The 25,137-nt window shown below is 35.7% G+C and overlaps 2 protein-coding genes and 1 pseudogene across 2 annotated transcripts; 2 read left to right on the top strand and 1 right to left on the bottom strand.

Moving 5' to 3' along the window:
- Positions 1–15,122: 15,122 nt before the first annotated feature.
- Positions 15,123–17,220, top strand: LOC122010378. Its single transcript, XM_042566892.1, has 2 exons — positions 15,123–15,423; positions 15,576–17,220. The coding sequence occupies exons 1-2, from the start codon at positions 15,127–15,129 to the stop codon at positions 16,833–16,835; spliced, it is 1,557 nt and encodes a 518-aa protein (XP_042422826.1). The 5' UTR covers positions 15,123–15,126; the 3' UTR covers positions 16,836–17,220.
- A 74-nt stretch (positions 17,221–17,294) lies between these two features.
- LOC122010379 lies at positions 17,295–19,819 on the top strand (annotated as a pseudogene).
- A 1,487-nt stretch (positions 19,820–21,306) lies between these two features.
- LOC122010380 (protein SENESCENCE-ASSOCIATED GENE 21, mitochondrial-like) lies at positions 21,307–21,923 on the bottom strand. Its single transcript, XM_042566893.1, has 2 exons — positions 21,749–21,923; positions 21,307–21,653 (listed from the first exon to the last, which is right to left on the bottom strand). The coding sequence occupies exons 1-2, from the start codon at positions 21,799–21,801 to the stop codon at positions 21,434–21,436; spliced, it is 273 nt and encodes a 90-aa protein (XP_042422827.1). The 5' UTR covers positions 21,802–21,923; the 3' UTR covers positions 21,307–21,433.
- Between the last annotated feature and the right edge of the window lie 3,214 nt (positions 21,924–25,137).

Raw genomic sequence — 25,137 nt, 5'->3', positions numbered from 1 at the left:
TGCATATTTTAAGCACTAAACATAGCGTCAAAGCATGCATAATTTAACCACATATCATAACCTAAGCATGCATATTTTCAGCTCATATCATATCATCAAAGCATGTAAAATTTACCCACATATCATAACATAAAGCATGCATATTTTGAACTCATAACATATCGTAGAAATTCTCATCTTGTATAGCTCACAAGCATACATGTCTAAGCATAAAAGTGTATCATGTGCTCATCCAATCATAAGGAACAATGTAACATGATTAATTTGGGTACTAAGCTTCCTAGTCCTTTGGGTTCTTATCTTGGCCGAAACCCTCTTAGGTGCCAATTTAGGTTTTAAACAACATCCAAGCATGTAGAACCTAATTCATCCACATATCATTTTCACAGGAAGTATTATAAACAAGATTTACTTGGACTCTAAGTTCTCCAAGTCCTTAAACCTCATTTGGTCGAACCTTAACAAGTGAAACAAGGTTCTAAATGACATAAAGCATGGAAACCTTAACCATATTTATAGCATTTGTTTCAAGGAATATGGTAAGCACAATTGAGTTAGTTCCTAAATCCTTTAAGCCCTTAAAATTATGTCATGGCCGAAACTTACAAGTACTCATTTAGGTTTTCAAGCAAGCATACAAGCATGTGAACTTACTCTAACATCATGTATAAATTTATAAATGGCATCATACAAGTGGTCATGGCCGAAACTTCCCTTAGCATCAATTTAGGTCACTAACAACATATAGCATGTGAATTTTTAGCTTTTTACATTTCATATTTCATGGAGAGTGACATGAGCATGTTCTATGTAAGTTCTAGGGTTTCTAAGGCATGTATCCCTTCATGGACGAGACTTTAAGGTGCCCATTTGAATCATAGTTAAATGTATAAGCATGTGAACACAATCAACATGTTATCTCAATTTCATAAGAAGCATCTTTAACACATGAGGTCTAAATTTTAAGGTTTCTAGGTCTTTAAACCCTACATGGCCGAACCTCATCAAGCATGGAATTTGTTCAAATGGCATAAAAGCATAGAAAGTCATAACACATTTCATAACATGTATAAAAGTCAAGCACTATAAGCATACATTTAAATTGTGTCTTAGGTTTCCTAGGTTTTTCCTTTCTTTATCTCATAGCATATGTTTGGCCGAAACCTTCCAAGTCTTTAAACTAGGTTTTAGGTGGCCTAAAGTATGGAAAACCTAAACAAGTTTTATGGCAAAAATATCAAAGAAACTATACATATAAGTTTGGTTCACAAACAAGTTAGGACCCTTGTGGTCATAATTATCATATATCATGCAACCAATTTTTCCTATACTCTAATTAAGCATGGGAGCATCAAACAACTTTCATATCTTATTGTCAAGGAGGTTTTGAGCATGTTAAAAATCTGTTTAAGCTATTCTAAACCATCCACCTTACCATGGCCGAAACATTAAAAGTGATGTTCATGAGTTTCTATCAACATACAAGCATGCAACTCTTTAAGAAACTCTATATTCTATCATATAAACATGGTGAGTTTAAATTCAAAGTCTTCCTAACCCTAAACCCTTCCTTGGCTGAAACTTGTGAGTGGGGTACTTTTGGTTCCATGTAACCTTCAAGTATGAAAACAATAATGGATCCTTAACCATTTATTTAGAGGGTTTTGTGCAAGTTAGGTAAACAAATAAATTCCCTAGCCCTTATAAAACCTTTTTGGCCGAAACCCTAGGGTTAGGTACATCTCTAATCCAGCATCACATATATATAAAAATATGAGAGAAAACCTTCTTACAAAGCATAGAAAAATTATCATGAATCAAGGCTTATATTAAACATTCCTAGGATCAACAAGTCCTTTCTTTGGCCGAATTTTCACAATTTTGTTTCTAGGTTTTAAAATCCTCATAAAATCCAAAAACACATTAAAACCACTTGTACCACAGGTGAGGGGATACTTACATCCTTTTCTCTTGTGGTTCTAAAGTGTGGTGATGGAAGAAAGGGTCTCTTCTTCTTGTTCTCCTCCTTTGATTTCCCTTGGTAGCCTTCCTTGTATCCTAGGAGGAACCTTGTTTTGGGGGCCGAAAATGGAGGAGAGGGGGTTGAGGGCTCTCGGTGGTAGAGAGGAGAGAATGAGAGAAATGAGAGAAAAATAAAATCTTCTCTTTACATGCTCCCTTTTATGTTAAGGGGGAAGAGGTAGCAAAATTGATTTTTGCTTTCCTTCTCCCTTAGCCCTTTTTTTTCATTTTCTTTTTATTTTATTTATTTATTTGTTCTCATCATTCATGATGAAACAAGGGGGAATGAATCCCCTTAATTGTCCTCTTTAAGTCACGGCAAAGGGAGAGGAAGAGGGAGAGAAAAGAAGGAAGGCAAGTTGCCTTTCTCTTGCTCTTTTCTTGCTTTCTTTTGGCTAGCTTTTACTCTCATCCTTATCATGAGTTTCCCTCCTTTGCTATCAATATATCATTCCTATCCCAACTGGTTATTACCCATTAATCCTATCATTTATATCATGAGAGGTTCAAGGTTCAATCCTTGACCACTCCCTATTTTTATTTCTTTTTATTTCTTTTTGGTTCAACATTCTACTAATATTTTTCTAAGGCAAATTCATCATTCTCATATTTACCTTAAAAGCTTAGTGGGTGTTACATCTTGTGTTCCTAATCTCTTGCACACTTAGATACAAGGATCAAATACAACAGAACCTAATTAAACTTAGTTGACCATATCAAAACTACTTCAGGTACTTACAATCTCCCCTTTTTTGATATGTATCAACCCAAGTTCAAGTTATGGTAAAAATTGTAATAAAACAAAATAATTTCTTGTTAAATAAAAAAAATAATTGCTTGCAAAATAAAAATTCTAAATCTTCCTGAACTTGTACTTATTTCTCTCCCTTTGATCACAACAAAAACTTTCGGGAAAAAATGATTAAAATACACTTTTTAGACACTAGACCAATGTTAAAAACAATTATTAGTGCAGCGAGGTCGGTAAGAGGGGGTGAATTGCCTGTTAAAAATAAAGTGAACCTTTCTCGTTCTTTCAACTCTAGTTAGTGGCACAAGTATACTAAATAGAATAATAAAACTAAACACAAACTAAGAGGATAATCTATTTACTTGGTTATAACCTTGGTGGTTGTCAATCCAAGGTGTTGGATAAAATTTCACTAGAAATACTCCTTTATTGAAGGTGAAATAGCCTCTTATAGACTTTTACAGCTCATAGAATGACTAGGAAGTGAATACAAGACTTGTAGTTCAGTTGTTATATTTTTCCTAGGTCTAGGGGTATTTTTATAGCCCCTAGAAATTCTTATCTAAGACTGGAAGGCACCTTTAATAGGGTGGAAGGCACCTCCAGCATGGCAAGTTCTATCCGTGCAAAGATAAAGTTTATCTTTGCAAATGGTCACTTGGAAGACGCCTTCAAAGGCTAGAAGGCACCTTCGTACTGTTCATTGAAGGCGCCTTCTAGCCATGGAACGTGTCTTCACACTGTTCATTAAAAGCGCCTTCCATCCATAGAAGACGGGTTCCACACGACAACTCAACTCAACGTTGATCTCTTCGCGAGGCTCTTCACGTAGGTCATTCTCCAGCCATCTGGAATTTGAACTCACCTAAACTTAACTCCAGCCTTCTCCTCAAGTGGACTTTCTGCCTCGCTTCTCGTGCCTTGGATGTCGCACGCGTTCTTCTCGTCCACCAGTGTACTCTTCCGCAGCACCTAGTCCTTCGGATGCACCGAGCCCGTGGACTCTCTCCCCGTGCCATTCTTCTCACTAGCTGCATCTTCCGGTCAACTTCGTGTGTTCCTAAGCTCCTACACACTTAGACACAAGGATCAAACATAACATGACCTAACTGAACTTGGTTGACCACATCAAAACTACCTCGGGGTACTTACAATCTCTCCCTTTTTGATGTGCATCAATCCAAGTTCAAGTTAGGGTAAAAATTACAATAAAATAAAATAATTACTTGCAAAATAAAAATTCTAAATCCCAACTCCCTAAATTTGTACTTATTTCTTCTCCTTTGATCACAATAAAAATTTAGAAAAAAATTAAAATACACTTTTTAGTGAAATTTGAAATATTTTTCTAGGGTAGTCTACGCAAATAACTGGAAAGAATTTTCAGCAGAAGTCTAAGGGATAGAAAAAAAAATCAAGAATTTAGAATTTAAAAAAAATCTGAAAACTTTTATACCAATTGAATGGTCATAAAAAAATTTAAACAATATTGAAATCATTTTAAGGGAAAAATAAAGACTAAAAAAACTTCTATTTCAGTTAATTAATTAAATATTTATTTCAATAATTGGCTTCCGGACAGTGGCGAGGCACTAGACCTTCTTGGATATTGGAACAACAACCATTTCTAGACAAAGTATTTTAAAGAAATTAAATATTCAATTTTCTTTCTGAATATTCTAGGTCTATCTTTCAAACATAACACTTTAATCTAAGCATGTTTTTTGAACCCAATATAAGTTCCTACCTACTGGGTTAATTAAAAATTTCTTAGGGATATTTTTCTAATTTGACTCTGGTGATTTCTAATGTACCAGTTGATTTTACCATAATTTATAACTCTGATTTTTGATAGTAATTATAACATGCATGGTTATCTTTCAATCTCACTATTTGTGTTTTTAATTTTTAGTTTTCTAATTTCAAATTATCAAACAATTCTAGTAGGCATGCATTGACTAATTGTCTTTTCAAGTCCATATTTTCTTTTTCTAACTTGCACATGTTTTTAGAAAGCATTTTGATAAATTCAAAATATTGTTTAGGAGATAGTGCACATACCTCATTTACTTCGTGTTCTGATGCTCCCTTTTCGTCACTGCTTTCTTCAAAGGTTCCTCCCCCTTTGTCGATGCTCATTTCTGAAGAACTTTCAATGTCCCTCTGGTGATTTGCCATCAAGGCTAGTCCGGCGTAGGCTTCAATCTCGGACTCGGAGGACGATGATTTATCCCATGTGACCTTCAAATTCTTGTGCTTTGATCTTGTTGGTCTTTAATCCTTGTCATTCTCCTTTTTCTTTAGTTCTAGGTAGTCATCTTTGATGTGTTCTTCTTCTTGGAAGTTGTAGCATCAGACCTTTCTTTTGCTCCGAAAGTGTTTATTTGTCTGCGACTTATTAAATTTAATAGATTTAATGAATTTACAAAACTTACTTACCATTAGAGCCGCTTCATCTTCATCAATTGACACTTCGGAGTCTAGATCGTCCATTCTTGCCTTCAGGGCAATGATCTGATTAGGCTCCCTTTTCATTTTTACACATCTAGATTCGTGAAGTTTAAAAGTGGAAAAAAAAAGATTTTCTAATGAACTAACTTCAAGGTCTTTAGATATATAAAATGAGTCGACTATTGAGGTCCACTCGGGTGTCTTAGGAAATGCATTTAAAGCATACCTTAATAAATCTCGATTCATTACCTTTTCTCTGAGATTCGTGAGTCTGGTGATGAATTCTTTGATCCTGCAGATGTGCAACTGTTTCTCTTTCTTCCATTCGGAGGTTCATCAGTTGGTTCCGGAGTAGGTTCTGTCTTGCAAGCTTTACTTCAGAAGTTCCTTTGTGAAGCTCCAAGAACTTCTCTCAAAGTTCCTTTGCTGATTCGTAATCTCTGATCTGATTTACTCCTGGGTTGGAAGTATGCTGAGTAGGTGGAACTCGACTCGTCCGTTCACTATGAAGTATGCTTGCTCCTTCTTGGTCCATTGCTATTCTTCCTTTTCATTTCCTTGTGGATCTTTGGGAGCTACAAAATCATATTTAATTATCAAAAGAATTTCAAAATCAGTTTTAAAAAATACCTCTATCCGTTTCTTCCATAACGCGAATTCTCCCTCGAACTTCGGCGGGTAGATGGTCAATCTGGCCATCATTTTAGTGCTTTAGTCAGCGGTTAGTCCTTCTGAGGTATTTTGGATCTGACATCAATTGTTGGTACAACGGGATCGGCAAGAGGGGGGGTGAATTTCCTGTTAAAAACAAAGTGAACCTTTCTTGTTTTTTTAACTCTAGTTAATGGCACAAGTATACTAAACAAAATGATAAAACTGAAAAAAATAAAAGGACAATCTATTTACTTGGTTACAGCCTAGATAATTATTAATCAAAGGTGTTGAAGAAAGCTCCACTAGAAAAACTCCTTTGTTGAAGGTGGAGTAGCCTCTTATAGACAAGACTTGTAGTTCAATTGTTGTATTTTTCCTAGGTCTAGGAGTCTTTTTATAACTCCTAGAAAATCTTATCTGAGACTGGAAGGCGCCTTCAATAGGGTAGAAGGTGCCTCCAGCGTGACAATTTCTATCCGTGCGAAGATAAAGTTTATCTTCACAAACGGTCACTTGGAAGGCGCCTTCATACTTCATCGAAGGCGCCTTCTAGCCATGGAAGGCACCTTCACATTGTTTATCGAAGGCGTCTTCCAGCCATGGAAGGCACCTTCTACACGGCAATTCAGCTCAACATTGATCTCTTGGCGAGACTCTTCGTGTAGGTGATTCTCCGGCCATTCGGAATTTGAGCTCACCCAAACTTAACTTCGGCCTTCTCCTCGTGCAGACTTCCTCTCCGGCTTCTTGTCCCTCGGATGTCGTACACGTCCTTCTTGTCCACCGGTGTACTCTTCCGCAGACCTTGTCCTTTGGATGCCCCGTCCCTTCCCTTGACATCCTTCTCGCTAGTTGTGTCTTCTGCTCAACTTCTTGTGTTTCTAAACTCTTGCATACTCAAACATAAGGATCAAATGCAACAGGATCGGACCTAACTAAACTTGGTTGACTATATCAAAACTATCTGGAGTACTTACAATGTGTACAATATTACAGGTTGATATTTAATAAAATAATTTGTATCTTAAACGAAAAAATAATTATGATTTGCAAGAAATACCCTGGTTGATAATTGATTTACAATGATTAATTAATATACAAACATTATGAGAGAGTGAAAGGTAACTATCGTTAAGGAAGAATTACACAAAAAGATAAAAATATCACCCGTGCAACCTACAATTGGAGCTAAAGGATCTCTGTTAATTTGACAAATATACATAATTTTATTATTGATAAAGTTTTATTTCTTAGATAATTAAATTTATGAATCAAATGGTCAATCGTTTTTTAAATCAAATTGGATAAGTAGAACTATTAATTGGAAAAGATAAAGTAGTTTAATAGCATATTTTTAATTTAAAAGAAAAAAATAAGTTAAATAATTTCATAGTAAGAAATCCTTAGAATTTATTATGACAATATTTTTTATTTCAAATGATAAAACATGATTTTATATGTTTTAATTCAATAATATTTAATACTCAATATTTTATTAATTAAATAATAACAGAGTTACACTAATTTTTTTTAAGTTATTGTTTGATGGAGAAGGTGATAGTGCAAGGCAAGGTGTTCAAAATCAGGGACGTTGGCCCAAACACCTGGATTATACATATTTTTAAAAATCATCGGAATCGCTTCAAGTATCTATTTACTTAATCTATTTTATTTTTTTAAAAAAATATTAATACTAATAAAATATGATAAATTAGAGAAAATTAAATCTAAACTTTTAATATATTATTAAGTCAACTAAAAAATATCAATTAGAATTGCTAAATGAAACATACACAACTTTAAATTACAATAATAGACATTACTATAAGTCTAATAAATTCGAATGATGGTTGAATACATACAGAGCCGTAATTTTTATAAGGACATAGAGCCAACTGTCTCAGGCCCAACTCAATGAAGGGCCTATTTTTTTTAATTATATTAAAAAAAGATAGATATGGAACTAAAAGGGCCGTTAAACCTATTCTCACGACTCCGAGACACATAACGACGCATGACTCTTCTTTGCACGTAATTTCTTCTATGATGTTGCTCTTCTTTGCACGCGATTTCTTCTACGACGTTCTTTCTACCAAGGTACGGATCTACGGAATAAGAGGTAATCATAATCTTCTTCTTCGACCATCTTCTTCGTCTTGCAACATGTGACACTAATTGTAATCTAATTGTGTAAGAAGGATCATTTGTGCGACATAATCGCATCGATTCTCGTAATGATTATCTCACTCGATGTGGGCTGACGGTTGGCCTTTACTCACGTGACCTAATTACGTAGCACGAGGAGTCGCACGCTACCTCAGTCGCTTGTGCGAACTACGACCTAATTACATGGTGGTCACTACTTGTCATCTTGCTACTGCCTACGACCACAACATTGATCTCAGTGTTACAGGATAGACTAAATGAACTATCAATGTTATCGATTGTAAAAGAAAGAATTCGATAATTGAATTATACAGATTTAATAAATATTTTTATCTTTAAAATAATTAGACGAGTAGTATTTATATAATTATTTTAAATATTTATTAACTTTTTTTATTGATGTAATATATTTATTTTTAGTTTATTTATATATTTAATATATATGTTATTTATAAATTAAAATTTATTACTAATTATCATTGCAAAAAGTCACTTTTTATATATGCGCTTCGGATACGGCTCTGAATACATAGATCGGTTTTGGTTAAACTTTATAGTCAATTAATGAATTCTGATAACAAATGATATATGGTGAATACAATCCGTAATTTATAAATTTAGTGTGCCATATTTACCTCAACATTCTAAACGAGGCCTTTGAGGATGCTTAGTTATAAAAAAGAAGGCAAAAACACTCATGCACCTTTCGCTGTTTATTATTATTTTTTATCCTTGTTAAACGAGCAAATATTATAATAATGTAGAATCCTTGGCGAGGGATAAATAATCTATATAAAAATAAATAAATCTGTTTCAAATACTTACATAAATAATAAAAGATTAATTAAAGAAAAGAAGAGGCACAACTAATTTACTTAGTTATAATTAAGGAAGTTATTAATTCAAAGAAGTTGAAGATCACTATCAATTTTTTTTTCAGGTGGAGAAACCTCTTACAACGTTGATGGCTCATAATAACAAAGCTGCAATCAAGTAGAATCAATTACAAGTATTCTTAAGTGTTGTTCTCAAGCATTTGGACTAGGGCTGTATTTATAGCCCTGGTCGGGGCGTCTGGAAGGATTCCAGGTACCTCTAGGGGGATAAAACTTTATCCCCATCGCAACAGATCGCGATTATCGTGGTCTAGATAAAATTCATGGTTCGGGTTCTTGGACCAAGTTAACCTTGTGTTAACTTGTTTGGTCTGGGTTCTCGCTCCGACTCCGCTCGTTTGGGTTCAGATCTTCCGCTCCGGCTACGCTTGCCTGGGTGATTTCGTCCATCTGGAATAGGGCTTACCAGAATCCAACTTTCAGTCTTCTCAAGCAAACTTCTGCTCCGGCTTCTTGTCCCTCAGAATCACCGTGTGCTTCCTTCTTGTTAGCCGGCGTACTCTTCTGCAACGCCGCGTCCTTTGGACGCACAAAGCCCGTCGGCTCTCTCCCGTGTCGTCCTTTGGTTAGTCGCGTCTTTTGCTCATCTCCTCGAACAATTTTCCACTCCGATTTCTCGTCTCTTGGAAACACCACACGCTCCCTTCTCGTCCGCCCTCGTACTCATCCGCAGTATCTCGTCCTTTAGACGCACCAAGCCTGTCGACTATCTCCCATGACGTCATTTTCACTAGCCGCATCTTTTGCTCGACTTCCTGTGCTCCTAAATTCCTGCACACTTAGACACAAGGGTTAAATATCAACATGACCTAACCTGACTTGGTTGATCACATCAAAACTACTCCGGGGTACTTACAATATCCCCTTTTTAATGTGAGCAAATCCAAGTTAAGTTAGGGTAAACCACAAAAATAGAAGTTATAAAATAATAGTTTTTAAAAAAATACAAGTATAAAAATTAAAAAATTGTACTACCTTCCCCCTAGACTTATCTTTATTACTCTCCCTTAATCACATTAAAAGTGGGGTACATTAAAAATGTTGAAAGTCTAAAGCAAGAGACTAAGGGAAAATTCCCCAGAAAAATTAAAATTTAAGCTTAGAAAAATCTAGATGTATAATGAATTTTTTTTAAAAAATATTTAACCTATATAAGGCTGATTAAAAATTTATAGAAAGTTGAAATTATCATTAAGCAAAAAAACTAAGGTATTTTCCACATTAATATTAAAGGTATCTTTCCCAGAAAATTAATTTTTTCACAAAAATAAAAAATTTACATATTTATCATTAGTTCATAAAAAAAAAATTCTAATGGAAAAAAATTCCAAAAATTATTGACGAAAAAATAACTTAAGCAAATTTTAATGATTAGACTTTATCAATTTTTCTAGTAAAAATTTAAAGCATTACTTAAATGCTTCACAATAAGTCAATTAAACATTCAATTTAATAATTGACTTTTAGGTTGAAGCGAGACACTAGATCTTCTTGATTATTGGACCATTAACCATTACTAGACGAAGCCTCTTAAAGAATTTAAACATTTAATTTTCTTTCTGAAAACCCTAAGTCTAGAAAAACAGTTAACCTAAATATGATTTTGGAATCCAATATAAGTTTCTACCTACTGAATTTATTAAAAATTTGAGAGGAACATAACTTCTGGAGATTTTTCTAATTTATCCATGGCGTTTTCTAATATGCCAGTTTAGCGTATCATACTTTTTAAATTTTGGTTTTTGAAAATTATTCAATTTTAAACATACATGTTCATTTTTCAAACTTTCAATTTGTATTTTCAATTTATCGTTTTCTAATTTTAAATTATCAAACAAATTTATGGGGCATGCATTGGCTAATTGTCTTTTCAAGTCTATATTTTTTTTCCTTCTAATTTTACTAAATCCTTGGAAAGAATCTTAATAAATTTAAATGACTTCTTAGGAGATAAGACATGTACCTGACTTAACTCATATTCTGATGCTCCCCCTTCATTATAGCTTTCTTATGATGATCTTCCTTCTTCATCGATGCTCATCTCTGAGCTGCCTTAGTCAGACGTAAGCTTCAATTTTGGATTCAGATGATGTGTCGTCCCAGGTCACCTCTAGATTATGCTTGGATTTCGTTGATCTTTTGCCCTATTCCTTCTCCTTTTTTCTTTAGTTCTGGATAGTCGTCTTTGATGTGTCATTCTCCTTGGCAGTTGTAACACCGGACCTTCCTTTTGCTCCGAGTTTATTTATTTGCCTGTGACTTCTTAAATTTATTAGATTTAATAAATGTATAGAATTTTCTTACCATTAGGGGTGCTTCGTCTTCATCGATTGATGCTTCGGAGTTAGAATCTTCCTTCTTGGCTTTCAAGGTAAGATTGTTGTTCGACTTTTCGATTTCTTTAGGATCTGCACATCGAGTTTCGTAAAGTACAAAAGTAGAAAATAAATTTTCTAGTATACTTACCTCGAAGTCTTTAGAGATGTAGTATGCATCTACTAAGAATGATCATTCTGGAGTTCTCGGGAAGGCGTTGAGCGCGTACAGGATTGAATCTCGGTTCGTTACTGATTCTCCTAGATTGTTGAGCTGAGTGATGAATTCTTTGATCCATGCTTAGAGTTGTGCTCCCTTTTCTCCATTGTTCATCCGCAGGTTTATCAGCTGGGTTCGGAGGATGTCTCACCTTGCTAACTTTACTTCCGAAGTACTTTCGTGGAGTTCCAAGAATTTCTCCCAAAGCTCTTTGGCAGACTCATAGCTGCCGATTCGATTGACCTCTTGGAGCGGAAGGACGCTCAGCAGATGGAACTCTGCTTTACCATTCATCACGAAGTCGACTTATTCTTTCTTCATCCATAAACACTCTTCCCTTTCAGCTCCATGTTGGTCCTTGGGGATTACAAAACCATATTTCATAATTAACAAAATCTCAAAATCTGTTTTAAAAAATACCTCTATCCGATGTTTCCATTGTGTGAAGTCTCCCTCGAACTTTCGTGGATGAATGCTTGCATCGACCATCGTCTCGTTGCTTCAGTCGGCAGTTAGTCCTTCTGAGGCGAACTTGGCTCTAATACCAATTGTACGACCCTTGGTGCTCGGCTAGAGGGGGTGAATAGCCTGCACAAAAATAAACAAACCTTTCTCAAACTTTTACGGCTTAATAAGAATCAACACTTGTATAAATAATAAAAGACTAATTAAAGAAAGGAAGAGACACGACAGATTTACTTGGTTACAATCGGGGAGGTTGTTAATCCAAGGAAGTTGAAGCTCACTGTCAAATTCTCCTTCAGGCGGAGAAACGTCTTACAACGTTGATGGCTCACAATAACAAAGCTGGAATCAAGTAGAATCAATTACAAGTGTTCTCAAGTGTTGTTATCAAACATTTGGATTAGGGTTGTATTTATAGTCCTGATCGGGATGCCTGGAAGGGTTCCAGGTGCCTCTAGGATATAAAATTTTATCTCCGTTGCAATAAATTATGATTATCGCAATCCGGATAAAATTCATGGTCCGGTCTCCCAGACAAAGTTAACCTTGTGTTAACTTGTTTGGTCCGGGTTCTTGCTCTGGCTCCGCTCGCTTGGGTCTGGGTCTTCTTCTCCGGCTCTGGTTTCGCTTGTTTGGATGATTTTGGTCATCCGAAATAGGGCTCACCCGAACTTAACTTCTGGCCTTCTCAAACAAACTTCCAGTCCGACTTCTCGTCCCTCGAAATTGCCACATGTTTCCTTTTCGTCCGCCGACATACTCTTCCGTAATGCCTCATCCTTTGGACGTACGGAGCCTGTCGACTCTCTCTCGTGTCGTCCTTCTCGTTAGCTGTGTCTTTTGCTCGTCTCTTCGAATAATCTTCTACTCTAGCTTCTTGTCCCTCGGAAACACCACACACTCTCTTCTGGTTTGTTTGCATACTCTTCTGTAGCATCTCATCTCTCGGACGCTCCGAGCCCGTCAGTTCTCTTCCGTGCCGTCTTTCTCGTTAGTTATATCTTTTACTTAATTTTTTGTGCTAGTAAGTTCCTACACACTTAGATACAAAGATTAAATACTAATAAGATCTAATCTAACTTGATTTATCATATTAAAATTATCCTAAAATACTTACAAATAAGAGCTAAGGTTTTTGAAGTTATACTTATTCGTTCGAGGGAGCAGTGGTGAATTGTCGCGTTCCCTTCAGTATGCCCATATTATTTTTTCTTTCTTATTTTTTTTATGGATATGTTCTTATGCTTTTTATAAGCTCTATTATTTCTTGGGAAAAAATTAAAAGGACGCACTTTATCGTCCCTCAAGCAAACTTCCAGTCCAACTTCTTGTCCCTCGAAATTACTACATGTTTCTTTTTCGTCCGTCGGCATATTCTTCCGTAACACCTCGTCCCTCAGACGCACCAAGTCCGTCAGCTCTCTCTCGTGCCGTCCTTCTCGCCAGCTGTGTCTTTTGCTCGTCTCCTGGAACAATCTTCCACTCTGGCTTCTCGTTCCTCGGAAACACCACACACTCCCTTCTGGTCCGTCTGCATACTCTTCCGCAGCATATCATCCCTCAGACGAACCCGTCAGCTCTCTCCTGTACCGTTATTCTTGCTAATTATGTCTTTTGCTCGATTTTTTGTACTCCTAGATTCCTACACACTTAGACATAAAGATTAAATACTAATAAAATCTAATCTATGATTCATCATATTAAAATTATCCTAAAATACTTACAAATAAGAGCTAAGGTTTTTGAAGTTATACTTATTCGTTCGAGGGATCAGTGGTGAATTGTCGTGTTCCCTTCAATATGCCCATATTATTTTTCCTTTCTTATTTTTTTTTTATGGATATGTTCTTATGCTTTTTATAAGCCCTATTATTTCTTGGGCAAAAATTAAAAGGACGCACTTTATCATCCCTCAAGCAAACTTCCAGTCCAACTTTTCGTCCCTTGAAATTACTGTATGTTTCTTTCTCGTCTGTCGACGTACTCTTCCGTAGCGTCTCGTCCCTCAGACGTACTAAGTCCGTCGGCTCTCTCTCGTGACGTCCTTCTCGCTAGCTGTGTCTTTTGCTCGTCTCCTGGAACAATCTTTCACTCTGGCTTCTTGTCCCTCGAAAACACCGCACACTCCCTTCTGATCCGTCTGCATACTCTTTCGCAGCATATCATCCCTCAGACACACCGAACCCGTCAGCTCTCTCCCATACCATCATTCTCGCTAATTATATCTTTTACTCGACTTTTTTATACTCCTAAATTTCTACACATTTAAACATAAGGATTAAATACTAACAAAATCTAATCTAACCTGATTCATCATATTAAAATTATCCTAAAACACTTACAAATAAGAGCTAAGGTTTTTGAAGTTTTATACTTATTCGTTCGAGGGATCAGTGGTGAATTGTCGCGTTCCCTTCAGTATCCCTATATAATTTTTTCTTTCTTATTTTTTTTTTATGGATATGCTTTTTATAAGCTCTATTATTTCTTGGGCAAAAAATTAAAAGGACGCACTTTAGTTTTTGGAATCGTCCAGATAGTATCCCCATTTCAATTCATTTTTTTTTAAATGTACAATTATCTAACTATCTTCATTATACTATTTCTATTATTATCTCCCATATATAATATCATCCCGAATCTCAAGATAACATCATCTTATATACTAATTATAAATTAGGATTATCACCCGAGATATTACTGTCTGGGGTGAACGTCTCCATCATACACTTTCCACCTATGTATCTACATTTACTTCTTTCTATATCCATGAGACCGATTTTAAGAGAGCCACTGATGTGACGATTCCACATTTTTTATAAATTGGAACTACCAACAATAATAAATAATTGTACTTATAGTAGCTGTAAAACGTACATCATACAAAATGAACGTGTGTAATTAACCCAAACAACTTTTACTTGCCTATAAAATATTATTTGAGAAATGAATGGGATATTATAGAGCTGTGAGACGGGTCAATGCTAGTTTAAGTCTGGATCTTTCTCTCTAATTTCGGTTTGACCTACGAACCGGATCAATTAATTGAGTCCGGGCCGGGTCCGGGTCAACCCGGCCCGGGTCAGGTCCACCCATGTATCATCCGCTGAGTGGCCCAAAAAACTTAAATGCCTAATAATGAATTGGCTCAATAAAAGCCCAAATCATAGGAGCGTCTCGCGGACAATGGCAATCGTCTACTCTATTGTGTCTCTACTGCTACCTCAAGCTACTCCACCTAATCCCGTCCACGGCGCAGCCTCACCCTGGTGCTCAGCTCTCAGAAACAACAACGCTCTCTTCCTTCTCAGGTTCCCTAATTTCCGCATTTGCGCCGTTCGGGATGGATTCGCCAAGGTCTCGCGGGCCCTAACGAAGGATAGCGAAGCAACGAAGCCACTGGTGAGGATCACCGCGGTGGTTGGCGCCGGAAGCGTTAGCCCGCTCAAGGGAACGCCTTGGGAGCAGGTCATGTGGCACACGGTGAGTCGATCCAGGATCCACAATAGCTATTATTCCCTTTCAAATCTTTATTTCCTCTGGTGAAGGTAACGGATGATTGCGAAGCTGCAGCGGTAATTGGATCGCTTTCTTTTAAGATCTTTCTTCGTTTCCTCTGTTGATTCTGCTTGCAGGCAACTCGGCTGAAGTGGGTGGATGAAGCAATCGAAATGACCGTCTTCAGCGACAAGGCCACGCGCTCTAATGATTCTTGCAATGAACAGCTCACGGAGGAGATGTTACGTTCGGATATCTTGGTTAATGTTGCAGTATATGATCCAGAATCTGTGGAATGGCTTCAGAAAAACAGTAATAGCGTTCCGAACATCATATGCTTTGAATCTTCGACAAATCTAACCAACAAGCTTGGCGGATTACGTGTCAGAAACAAAGAAAGAAACTTCTTCAACAGCTTAAACCGTGAAGCAACAGAAGTTCTCAGGACTGCATCAAATGCTTGGGAGAGACATAATTCAGATGACATTAGGTTTTGCCTCCTTGTCATCATCAACTCCTACATAAGACCCATTTCCATACTGAAAAATCTGAGGGCCAAGGGGCTCTCCTCTGTCAACTGCATGCTGACAAATTGTGGATCGCAGGTGCTGAACTGCTTATTGGATCCTAACTGCAGAAAAGCTCTTCAGTGTTTGAACAGATGTTCGCCGATCGATCAAGTTTGTAACTATCGCTGCATTGCATCCTACGAGAGCCCATACCTGGAGGCATTTTCGCTGTGCGTGCTGCAAAAGAACAACTGTCTTGAGTTGAATGCAGTGATCCCCACCAAGCCTGTCGTATCTCCATTGACCATGTTCCGGGGAGAGCTGTTGAGCCATGAACTCGCAGAAGATCTCTTCATTGGCTGGTTGGGCAAGTTCGAATGGAGTTGGCGAGTCATAGCAGGCCAGAATCCTGCTTATGATCATTTTCCTTGTCAGTATCAGCTGTTCTACAGGGGAAAGGCTAGAGGATCATTTTGGTATGAACCTGTGTTTCAAGTTCGAACTCTTGGAGGTGACTTAATCTGGAGGAGGAGGAGGTATCGTGTCCGAAGAGCAAGCATTCCCGGCACATTCTACTTCAGTGTTCTTGATAATGGGGTGGTTTCTGAGGAATATTGGACAATTGTAGACGTTTGTGAGGATCTCAGTTGGGGTCTATTTCATTACAGCGGGGCAGCTTCGGCTGCGGGATTGTCATATACCGGGGCGGTGCTCGTCAGTCCAGACGGATATTATGAGCCAGAGTTGGGAGGGCACCGACTCAAGTCGGCATTGGAGAAATGCAGCATCATGGAGTGGGAGCTGCACATTGTAGATAACTGTTCTTGCACAAACCCTCCGCTGGGAATTCCACAGGGTTCACGTCTGCATTCTAACATTAATATTTAATACGAAGGATCATGGATGGGAGTCTGAGCAGATTGGAGAAGCTATCATGTAAAATAATTCAGAAGATTTAGTTTTAACTTCCAATTGGACACTGGTTAATGTTATCGAGAACGACAAGGGGCTGAATATTTTGCTGCGTGTTATAAAATTGGCAGACATGATAAATTTAAAACCTCACTTCCACAATATTTCCAGGAAGAGCTGCTTTTGGTGGATGAGTAAAAGGGCTTGGATGACTAAAAGTCTAACTAAACCTTTACAATTTGTATGCATTATATAGTGCCATCTTTTGTGTTTGTACCAATATAGAGATTTTTCTTTCTATAATAGCTGCAGAATGATTATTTTACAAGATATAAATTTGAGATAGGATATTGATTTCTAATTTATACAATAAAGCTTGGTTGTCACTTGGATATTCTTCTTGTCAGATTTGTTATGGTAAGCTACCTCCCCATTTGTCAATTGTAACATTGGGATGCTTTTTTACCAGATAAAGTACTTCTTGAATACGCATGCCAAAGCACATTTGGGCTATACCGTTGATATTGTGCAGATATTTAAGGTTTCCAGGAAAGATGAACTTGAACGATTCAAAAAGGTTAAAATGGATCCTTTTGTGTCACATTTTTGTATGTTTTATTTATTGTTTTATTGTACTGTTTGACTATACAGAGTTAAAATTATTACACACTTATGCCAGAAATTCTTAGTGATTCCTTCTCATTAAAATGATTATTACTCTGTTACAGTACTCACACCAAGAATAGGATGCTTCTGTGGCATGGTTCTTGACTCACAAACTGGACCGGGATCCTTTCTCAAGGTGTCCCTTTGTTGATTGAATGTTGTTTATCATTGACATTTCATGTTTACTGAAATTAGTTCCATGGAAGTTTATTTTATATTTTCTCATTTAGGAAGGTTCTATTCATTGTTGAATTTCTTGAGATTGGATTTTTTTTTTTAAACTGTAAAAATGTTAATAATTTCTTGAAGAATTTATTCATGATCCTTGAGCATCAGGGTTGAGGATTGCACCTCCAGAAGCACCCGTTACTGGTTTCATGTTTGGAAAGGGTGTTTGTTTTGCCGATTTGTTTTCAAAGAGTGCAAATTATTGTTATGCATCAATACAGTCCAGCGAAGGAGTGTTGCTCCTTTGTGAGGTAAATGCCATACAGTAACTAACATCATTTAATTATCTTCATTATTTTTGCATTTGTTGATTGAGACCACCTTTTCCCACAGGTTGCACTTGGTGATATGACTGAACTATTGTCTGCCAATTATAATGCTGATCAATTACCTGAGGGGAAATTAAGGTTTGCATCAACCTTTGCTAGATTATCTATCATTGGAATTAGATTTTTTTGGCATATGATTATTGGAACATGAGACCCGTTAAGGGAGATATCAACTGTATCACAGCTGGTTCTCTCTGGCAAATCTCTTCAGGTGGATATATTTTTGTCCTAGTTCACTGAACTATGCATACATTTCACATAAATTTTTTAAAGACAAATGTGGTTCAATATTTATGCTTGCCCATTGACGTGATTTAAATACAATGCAATCATTTTTGTTGATTTGAAAATATTATCATCCTTTAACTTGGATGTTTAGGACAATGAATTGCCCTTGATAAAGCTATTTTGGAGCATGCTTCCGCATTTAATCACACTGGCCCCATTGACTTACTAACTAGAGGTACATGAGGTATGAGGTTCGAATCTCGGTAAAGTCGAGATAAATATCTCCTTTATGTGTTAGTCACTATTCCAAAGACTTAGTAGCCGTCCGTGATTTACCTCCTCCATGTTGACCTTGAGACGGGTTGGGGGGGGGGGGGCGAACGTATTCACCTTTTGCCACCATTGTTAACTGGAGGAAAGAAAATTAAGGATCAATGTAATATGCCTTGAAGCTTTAGGTACTCACTTGTACAATTACACCATGAATATGATTGGTAAATTTTCATGTAATGCATATTATGAGATACCCAATTGGAAACCATGGTCTATGTTCCTTTGTCACCTATCAGATAGAACGCAACACTTATGGAGTAGCCCTTCAAAGGATTTCCTATCAAGGACCTTCCAGATGTCTGATCTCAGTTAATAATGCACAACTATCAGTCAGTGGCTAGGATTTGATCCAGACCAATGGAATGGCTAGGAGAGGGCCCTCTATATATTTGCATTCTATTTGGTGCCTTTTTTCTAAGTCTCATTTAGATGATCCCAAGTGATTCTAGAAATTGTGGTGGATCTGTGGCAAATGGAGCGATCTGTTCATATAGTATAATAGAAAGACTTTCTAAACCATGTAGATTTTGTGGAACTTGTTAGTGTTGAAGTAATATATGCAATATATTGATTTTCTATATGATTTTACAGTACAAAAGGGGGATTCACAGCGCCTCAACGTGTCGAATTCCCGGATCCTAGAAGATGGTGTGATTGTTCCTCTGGGAACACCAAAAAAACAGAATGGTTTCGAGGTTATCTTATTTAATGTTCTAAAGTATTTGCTTAACTCTCTAAGAGCACAACATGGATGATAAAAGATGAATACATTCGCCTTCAGCACCCTTGTCAATCCGTCTCAATGTCAACACGGAGGAGGTAAATCATGGGCGTCTACTAGCCTTTGGAATAATAATTAGCACATAAGGAAGGTATTTACCTCGACTTTGCCGAGATTTGAACCTCAGACCTTATAATGATAACACCTCATGTGTTAGCGACTAGATCGTCCCGAAGAGACCAACGATTTCATGAATCATGGTGGCAAAAAGACTAATACGTTTGCCCCCAGCGCCTCTGCCAATCCATCACGATTTCATGAATCATGTGGCAAATGATTCATGAATCATGTAGAGTAGTTTGGTGTACAATGAATACATTGTGTACAACTTAGAGCAGCTTCAGATGGGGTATGTATGTCAGTCATGTGTGAATAATTTCAAACATTAACTAACTGCTGCAGTCATTCACCTTCGGACATTTCGTTGTGATATCTCAAAACATAGAGAATTTTGTTGCATTTTGTACATCATTATGGTGCCCTAAGGTTGACACTACAAGATCATTATGGTGCCCTAAGGTTGACACTACAAGAATATCCGCGAACGACGACAAATTAGAAACGGAATTTAGTGACCCTTTTTTTTATTTTGGTCATTATTTAGCAATGGAATATAATTCGGTCATTAATTAACGATTGAAATAAAAAAGGGTCAATTTTGGTTGCTAAATTACGATACAAATTTAACGAATATTTTGGAGGCGAATTCAACGATGGAAATAGAAATTGATTGCTATATTTAAAGGTGATTTTATGTCTAATTTAGCAATCAAATTAAATTTTGGTTGTCAAATTAAATTATAATTGGGTCGTTAATTTAGCGATCTAAATTATATTTCGGTCATTAATTTAGTGATTGAAATAGTTTAGCAATTGAAATTATTTGCGACCTAAATATAATTTCGGTCGCTAATTTAGCGAATAAATATTTAGCGATTGAAATATAATTTTCGTTGTAAAATTAGCGATCGAATTTATATTTCAATCGCTAAGTCTAAGTCAAATTGTGACGGAAAATTTTACGACTATTATTTTCCATCGTAAATCAATCATTAAATATTTTTAGTGACAACAATGATAAAAATTTCAATAGTTAAACGTGGGGTTTTTTTTTTTTGTTATGTAAAACATTATGAAATCGGGATTCTTCTTTCATCCGAAGAACAATATAACTTTGGTGACAATCAATCTTATGGCGCAATCTTGTTTTTTTTATAGGAATAGCTTCATGTATGTGCAACCCTAGTTTATCTGGACACCTTTTGCTTTTTTAGAAGTCGCCGAGTTTGTCCGAATCTATAGAAGTAGCTAGTGGAAGCTTGTTAGTGTACTGTGTCCGCCTTTGGAAAAGAAAAAAACAGTTGCCAAAAGTCCATCTAGTTCTAACGCTTCGGGCGGTAAACGAGTCAAGTGTTTTTTTCCTCATGAGCTTAAGTCGATGATGAATATTATTCATGTTATTCATAAATATTATTTATGTATATTAAAAGAAAATAAATAAATTCTTATAAATCGAATATTAAATCAAATATTCAGTGGAGCAAACACATTAATATGATATTAAAGGAGCTCCTCCAAGTCCACGACTATGGATCCTCTTTTTCATTTTAAATTACGTGAGACAGTTTTGGAGGAGCTGGACGAGAATAATCATTTTTTGCTGCTGCAATCATGCATAGTAGGTCAGCAAAAGAATTTTATTTTATTTTCAGTAGCTTATTCTCCACATGTGTCATTTACTGAGAGCTCTGTCGTAGATTCGTTTTCTTATTTTAAGCTCTTTGCTTCTTTTATTTTCCTCTTGAAAATTTTCTCGTTTGTTTCCTTCTCGTTCACATTCCTGTCCTGATTTATTAATCTTTTTTCCCCATTCTGCTAAAGATGTAAAATTCAAAAACTATAATATATGACGATTCATCCATCCATTTCCTAGAAGCCAATTGTAATATTAAAATATATCCGGGGACAACCGGCACCAAATTGAAGAACTTCGCGTTTTCAAAGGTAGTTTATTCTCTCTTGGAGAGAAGCATCGCTCGGAGCTCCGCCGCGTCCACCTGCCTGCCTATATCACTGGGCCTGTAATATCCAGTCTCCGGATCCGGCACCCAAGAATTCGATGAAGAGGAAGAAGTGGAAGAAGCAACAGAAGAAGAAGAAGAAGTGGCGGTGGAGGATTTCACGAGCACCGTCGTCCTCTTCTCTAAAGCTGCAGCAGAGTATGCCCTTCTGTATCCATCGTTCATTAAGTTAACATTAGATTGCATATGAAAAGAGAGGCTGCTATATGAGCCTCAAAATCAAAATGCTTGCTGCAGCGTTACCTGTTAAGAAAGAGGGTGATTCCTCTGGAGAGGACGGAAACAGAGCGACTCATTGCTAAATCGATGGGTCTGAAGAAAGGAAATGTTTTCTGATTTCCTTCCTCTCCTTCTTCTCTCCTCTCGCTCTCTCTGGCCTCTGCTGCTGCTTTAGTTAGGGATTAGTGAGAAAGAGAGGAAGATGGCAGCGGGGATTTTATAGATAGCGATGCAAAATTTGGTTGGAAAAAATAATAGGAAAAGTCGAGGCCAATTTGAACTCGTATTCTGCGGTGCCTTCCTCTCGTGTTCCTCGTGCGATCTGTTATCAGGAGCAAGTTCTTTGTTTTTTCTGGTTTATTTTTCATTAATTTTATTTTTAATATTAATATATACATTTTTTATTAATTTTTAAAATTTTAAGTTACTTATTTCTATTAAATCTATTTATTTTATTCTATATATTACTTTTTTAAAATATTATAAAATGTATTTTATATTTTATAGATATATTTCATTTCAATATATGATTTTTTAAATCAATATACTTTACTTTTTTCTATTTTATTTTTCTATAATTATATATATATTAAGTTTTTAAATTTTAATTTATTTATTTTATATTCTATCTATTTTATTCTATATATTAATCCTTTTTATATTATAAAATTATATTTTATATTTTATAGATATTTTTCATTTCATTATATGATTTTTTTAATCTATATACTCTACTCTATTTTTTTTCTATTTTATTTTCTAGAATTTTAATTTTAATATTCATATATATTTGTATTTTTATTGTTTTTTTAAAATTTTTATTTATTTATTTTATATTTTATCTATTTATTTTATTCTATATATTACTCCTTTTTTAATATTATAAAAATGTATTTTTATATTTTATAGATATATTTCATTTAATTATATGATTTTTCTTAATCTATATACTTTATTTTTTTTTCTATTTTATTTTTCTTTAATTTTATTTTTTATATTAATATATATTTGTATTTGTATTAATTTTTTTAATTTAATTTATTTATTTTCTATAAAATTTATTTATTTTATTCTATATATTACTCCTTTTTAGGGTATTTGGATTTCTTCAAATTCACGTTCCCTAACAAGATTTGAGAGAGGCGAAGTTAGATATAGTGCCAAATTTTAGTTTTAACTACTACCGATCAAGGTCTTATAACATGCCAGTTGGCACAGAACAATGCACCTGATTTGTATTCAACGAACAACAAACTCTATCGAATTTTATATTAAAAAACAATAAGAATTATTTTGTTTAAGTCATAACTTCATTTTAGTTCAAATAAAATTACAAGACTATTTTATATTTCCAAGTGTACATTATAGACTTGAATTCAACTGTTGGTGCTAACATATTTGAATTTTTGAAAAATATCTCAACTACTAGCAAGTTTTTGTTTACAGATATGAGATATGATGTAAAATTTTAGATATCAAAATTATAATCTTAGTTGTGATTAATGAACAAAGTGGCCAAGGACGGATCATATAAGGCCCAACATGGGCTTGATATTATTCATATCAAACCCAAATTAGGTCTGATATAGGATCATATCAGGCGCATGTTGGGCCTGATATGATCTTATATCAGGACCACAATCATGCTGAAATTTATCGTCACGTTGGAGCACCTTTGGAGAGCTTTAAATAAGTAATATATAGCATCGTTAGAGTCTACACAACACCAGAAATTCACAAGACTTGTAATGGGTGTAATCGAACTTGTCTAAGTCCATCAGTGGATTTTGATCGAAATCTACTTATGGACCTATGGTATTTGGATTTCTTCAAATTTACAATCACTCACTGGAAGGTTTAAGAGAGGAGAAGCTAGATATGATGTCAAAACTTAATTTTAACTACTACCGATGAAGTTCTTGTGGCGTGCCAGTTGGCACAAAACAATACACCTGATTTGTATTCAACGAACAGCAAATGTTATCCTATTATTTTTTTCAAGCACAACAACACTCATTTTGTTTAAGTCATAACTTCATTTTAGTTCAAATCAATTTACAAGACTTTTATATTTCTAAGCACACCCTACAGACTTGAATCCAACTGTTAGTGCTAGCCTATTTGAATCTCTGAAAAATATCTCAACTGCTAGCAAGTTTTTTGTTTATAAACCTGAGATATGGTGTGAAATTTTAGATATTGGAATCAAAATCTTGGTTGTGATCAATGAACAAAGCGGCCAAGGATGGATCATATAAGGCCCATGTTGGGTCTGATATGATCTCATATCAGGCCCATAATCATGTTGAAATTTATCGTCACATTGGAACATCTCTGGAGAGCTTTAATAAGTAATATATAGTATCATTGGAGACCTCACAACACCAGAAACTCACAAAACTTAAAATGGGTGCAATCTGACCTATGGTATTTAGATTTCATCAAATTCACATTCCCTAGGAAGGTTTGAGAGAGGAGAAGCTAGATATGGTGTCAAAACTTAGTTTTAATTACTATCAATGAAGTTCTTGGGTCGTGCTTGTTGGCACAGAATAGTGAACCAAATTTGTAATCAATGAATAACAACCGCTGACCTATTTTATTTTTCAAGTATAACAAAACTCATTTTGTTTAAGTCATAACTTAATTAGAGTTGAAAATAAATTTACAAGACTTTGAAATTTTTAACCCAACCTGTAGAGTTGATATGCACAGTTGGACTGAGTCTATTATATTTTGGAAAATTCACAACTGCTAGTGAGTTTTTATTTTATAAAATAGAGATATGGTATGAAGTATTAGTTCTGCCTTGTTGGGATTGGTTTACACTTCTCATATCATAGATAACACTGTATTAAAAAACAAATACTACATACAAAGATATAATAGTAATATCACTTTGCACAACTATTTTTCTTACAACACTATGGATGTATTGCATACAAAATATATGAATCTACTCCTCCTGCTTACAAAATATATAAATCAAGCAGAATATTCCTATATACATATACAATTAAATCAATAACCAGGGGCTCACGACATTTTACAAGTCCTTCGATTATGGCCTAGTTGTTTGCACTAGCTACATTTAATTTTTACATTCCCATTATGTTTCGACTTGATCCATGCCTTCTTTCGCCTACCCAGCTGCACAAGGCTACAGGTGTTAGTACTCCAAGGTAGTTTTGATGTGATCAACCAAGTCAGGTTGGTTCTGTTGGTATTTAGCTCCTCTATCTAAGTATGCAGGAACTTAGGAGCACAGAAAATCGAACGAAAGACACAGCTAGCCAGAAGGACGGTACGAAAAAGAGCTGACGGGCTTGGTGCGTCTGAGGGACGAGGTACTGCAGAAGAGTACGCGGGCAGACGAGGAGGCGCATGACGTTTTCGAGGGATGAGAAGTCGGA

This window comes from Zingiber officinale, chromosome 8A (assembly GCF_018446385.1).
Source record: "Zingiber officinale cultivar Zhangliang chromosome 8A, Zo_v1.1, whole genome shotgun sequence".
NCBI lineage: Eukaryota > Viridiplantae > Streptophyta > Magnoliopsida > Zingiberales > Zingiberaceae > Zingiber > Zingiber officinale.
Note: the sequence above shows the minus strand (reverse complement) of the source record. Positions and strands in the feature narration are given on the sequence as shown.

Excerpts from the sequence above, each read along its gene's own strand:
- LOC122010380 (XM_042566893.1), bottom strand. The coding sequence starts at position 21,801 with ATGAGTCGCTCTGTTTCCGTCCTCTCCAGAGGAATCACCCTCTTTCTT. Across the intron at positions 21,654-21,748 it reads ATCACCCTCTTTCTTAACAG|AAGGGCATACTCTGCTGCAG; the intron begins GTAACGCTGCAG and ends CGATGGATACAG.
- LOC122010378 (XM_042566892.1), top strand. The coding sequence starts at position 15,127 with ATGGCAATCGTCTACTCTATTGTGTCTCTACTGCTACCTCAAGCTACT. Across the intron at positions 15,424-15,575 it reads AGCAGGTCATGTGGCACACG|GCAACTCGGCTGAAGTGGGT; the intron begins GTGAGTCGATCC and ends TTCTGCTTGCAG.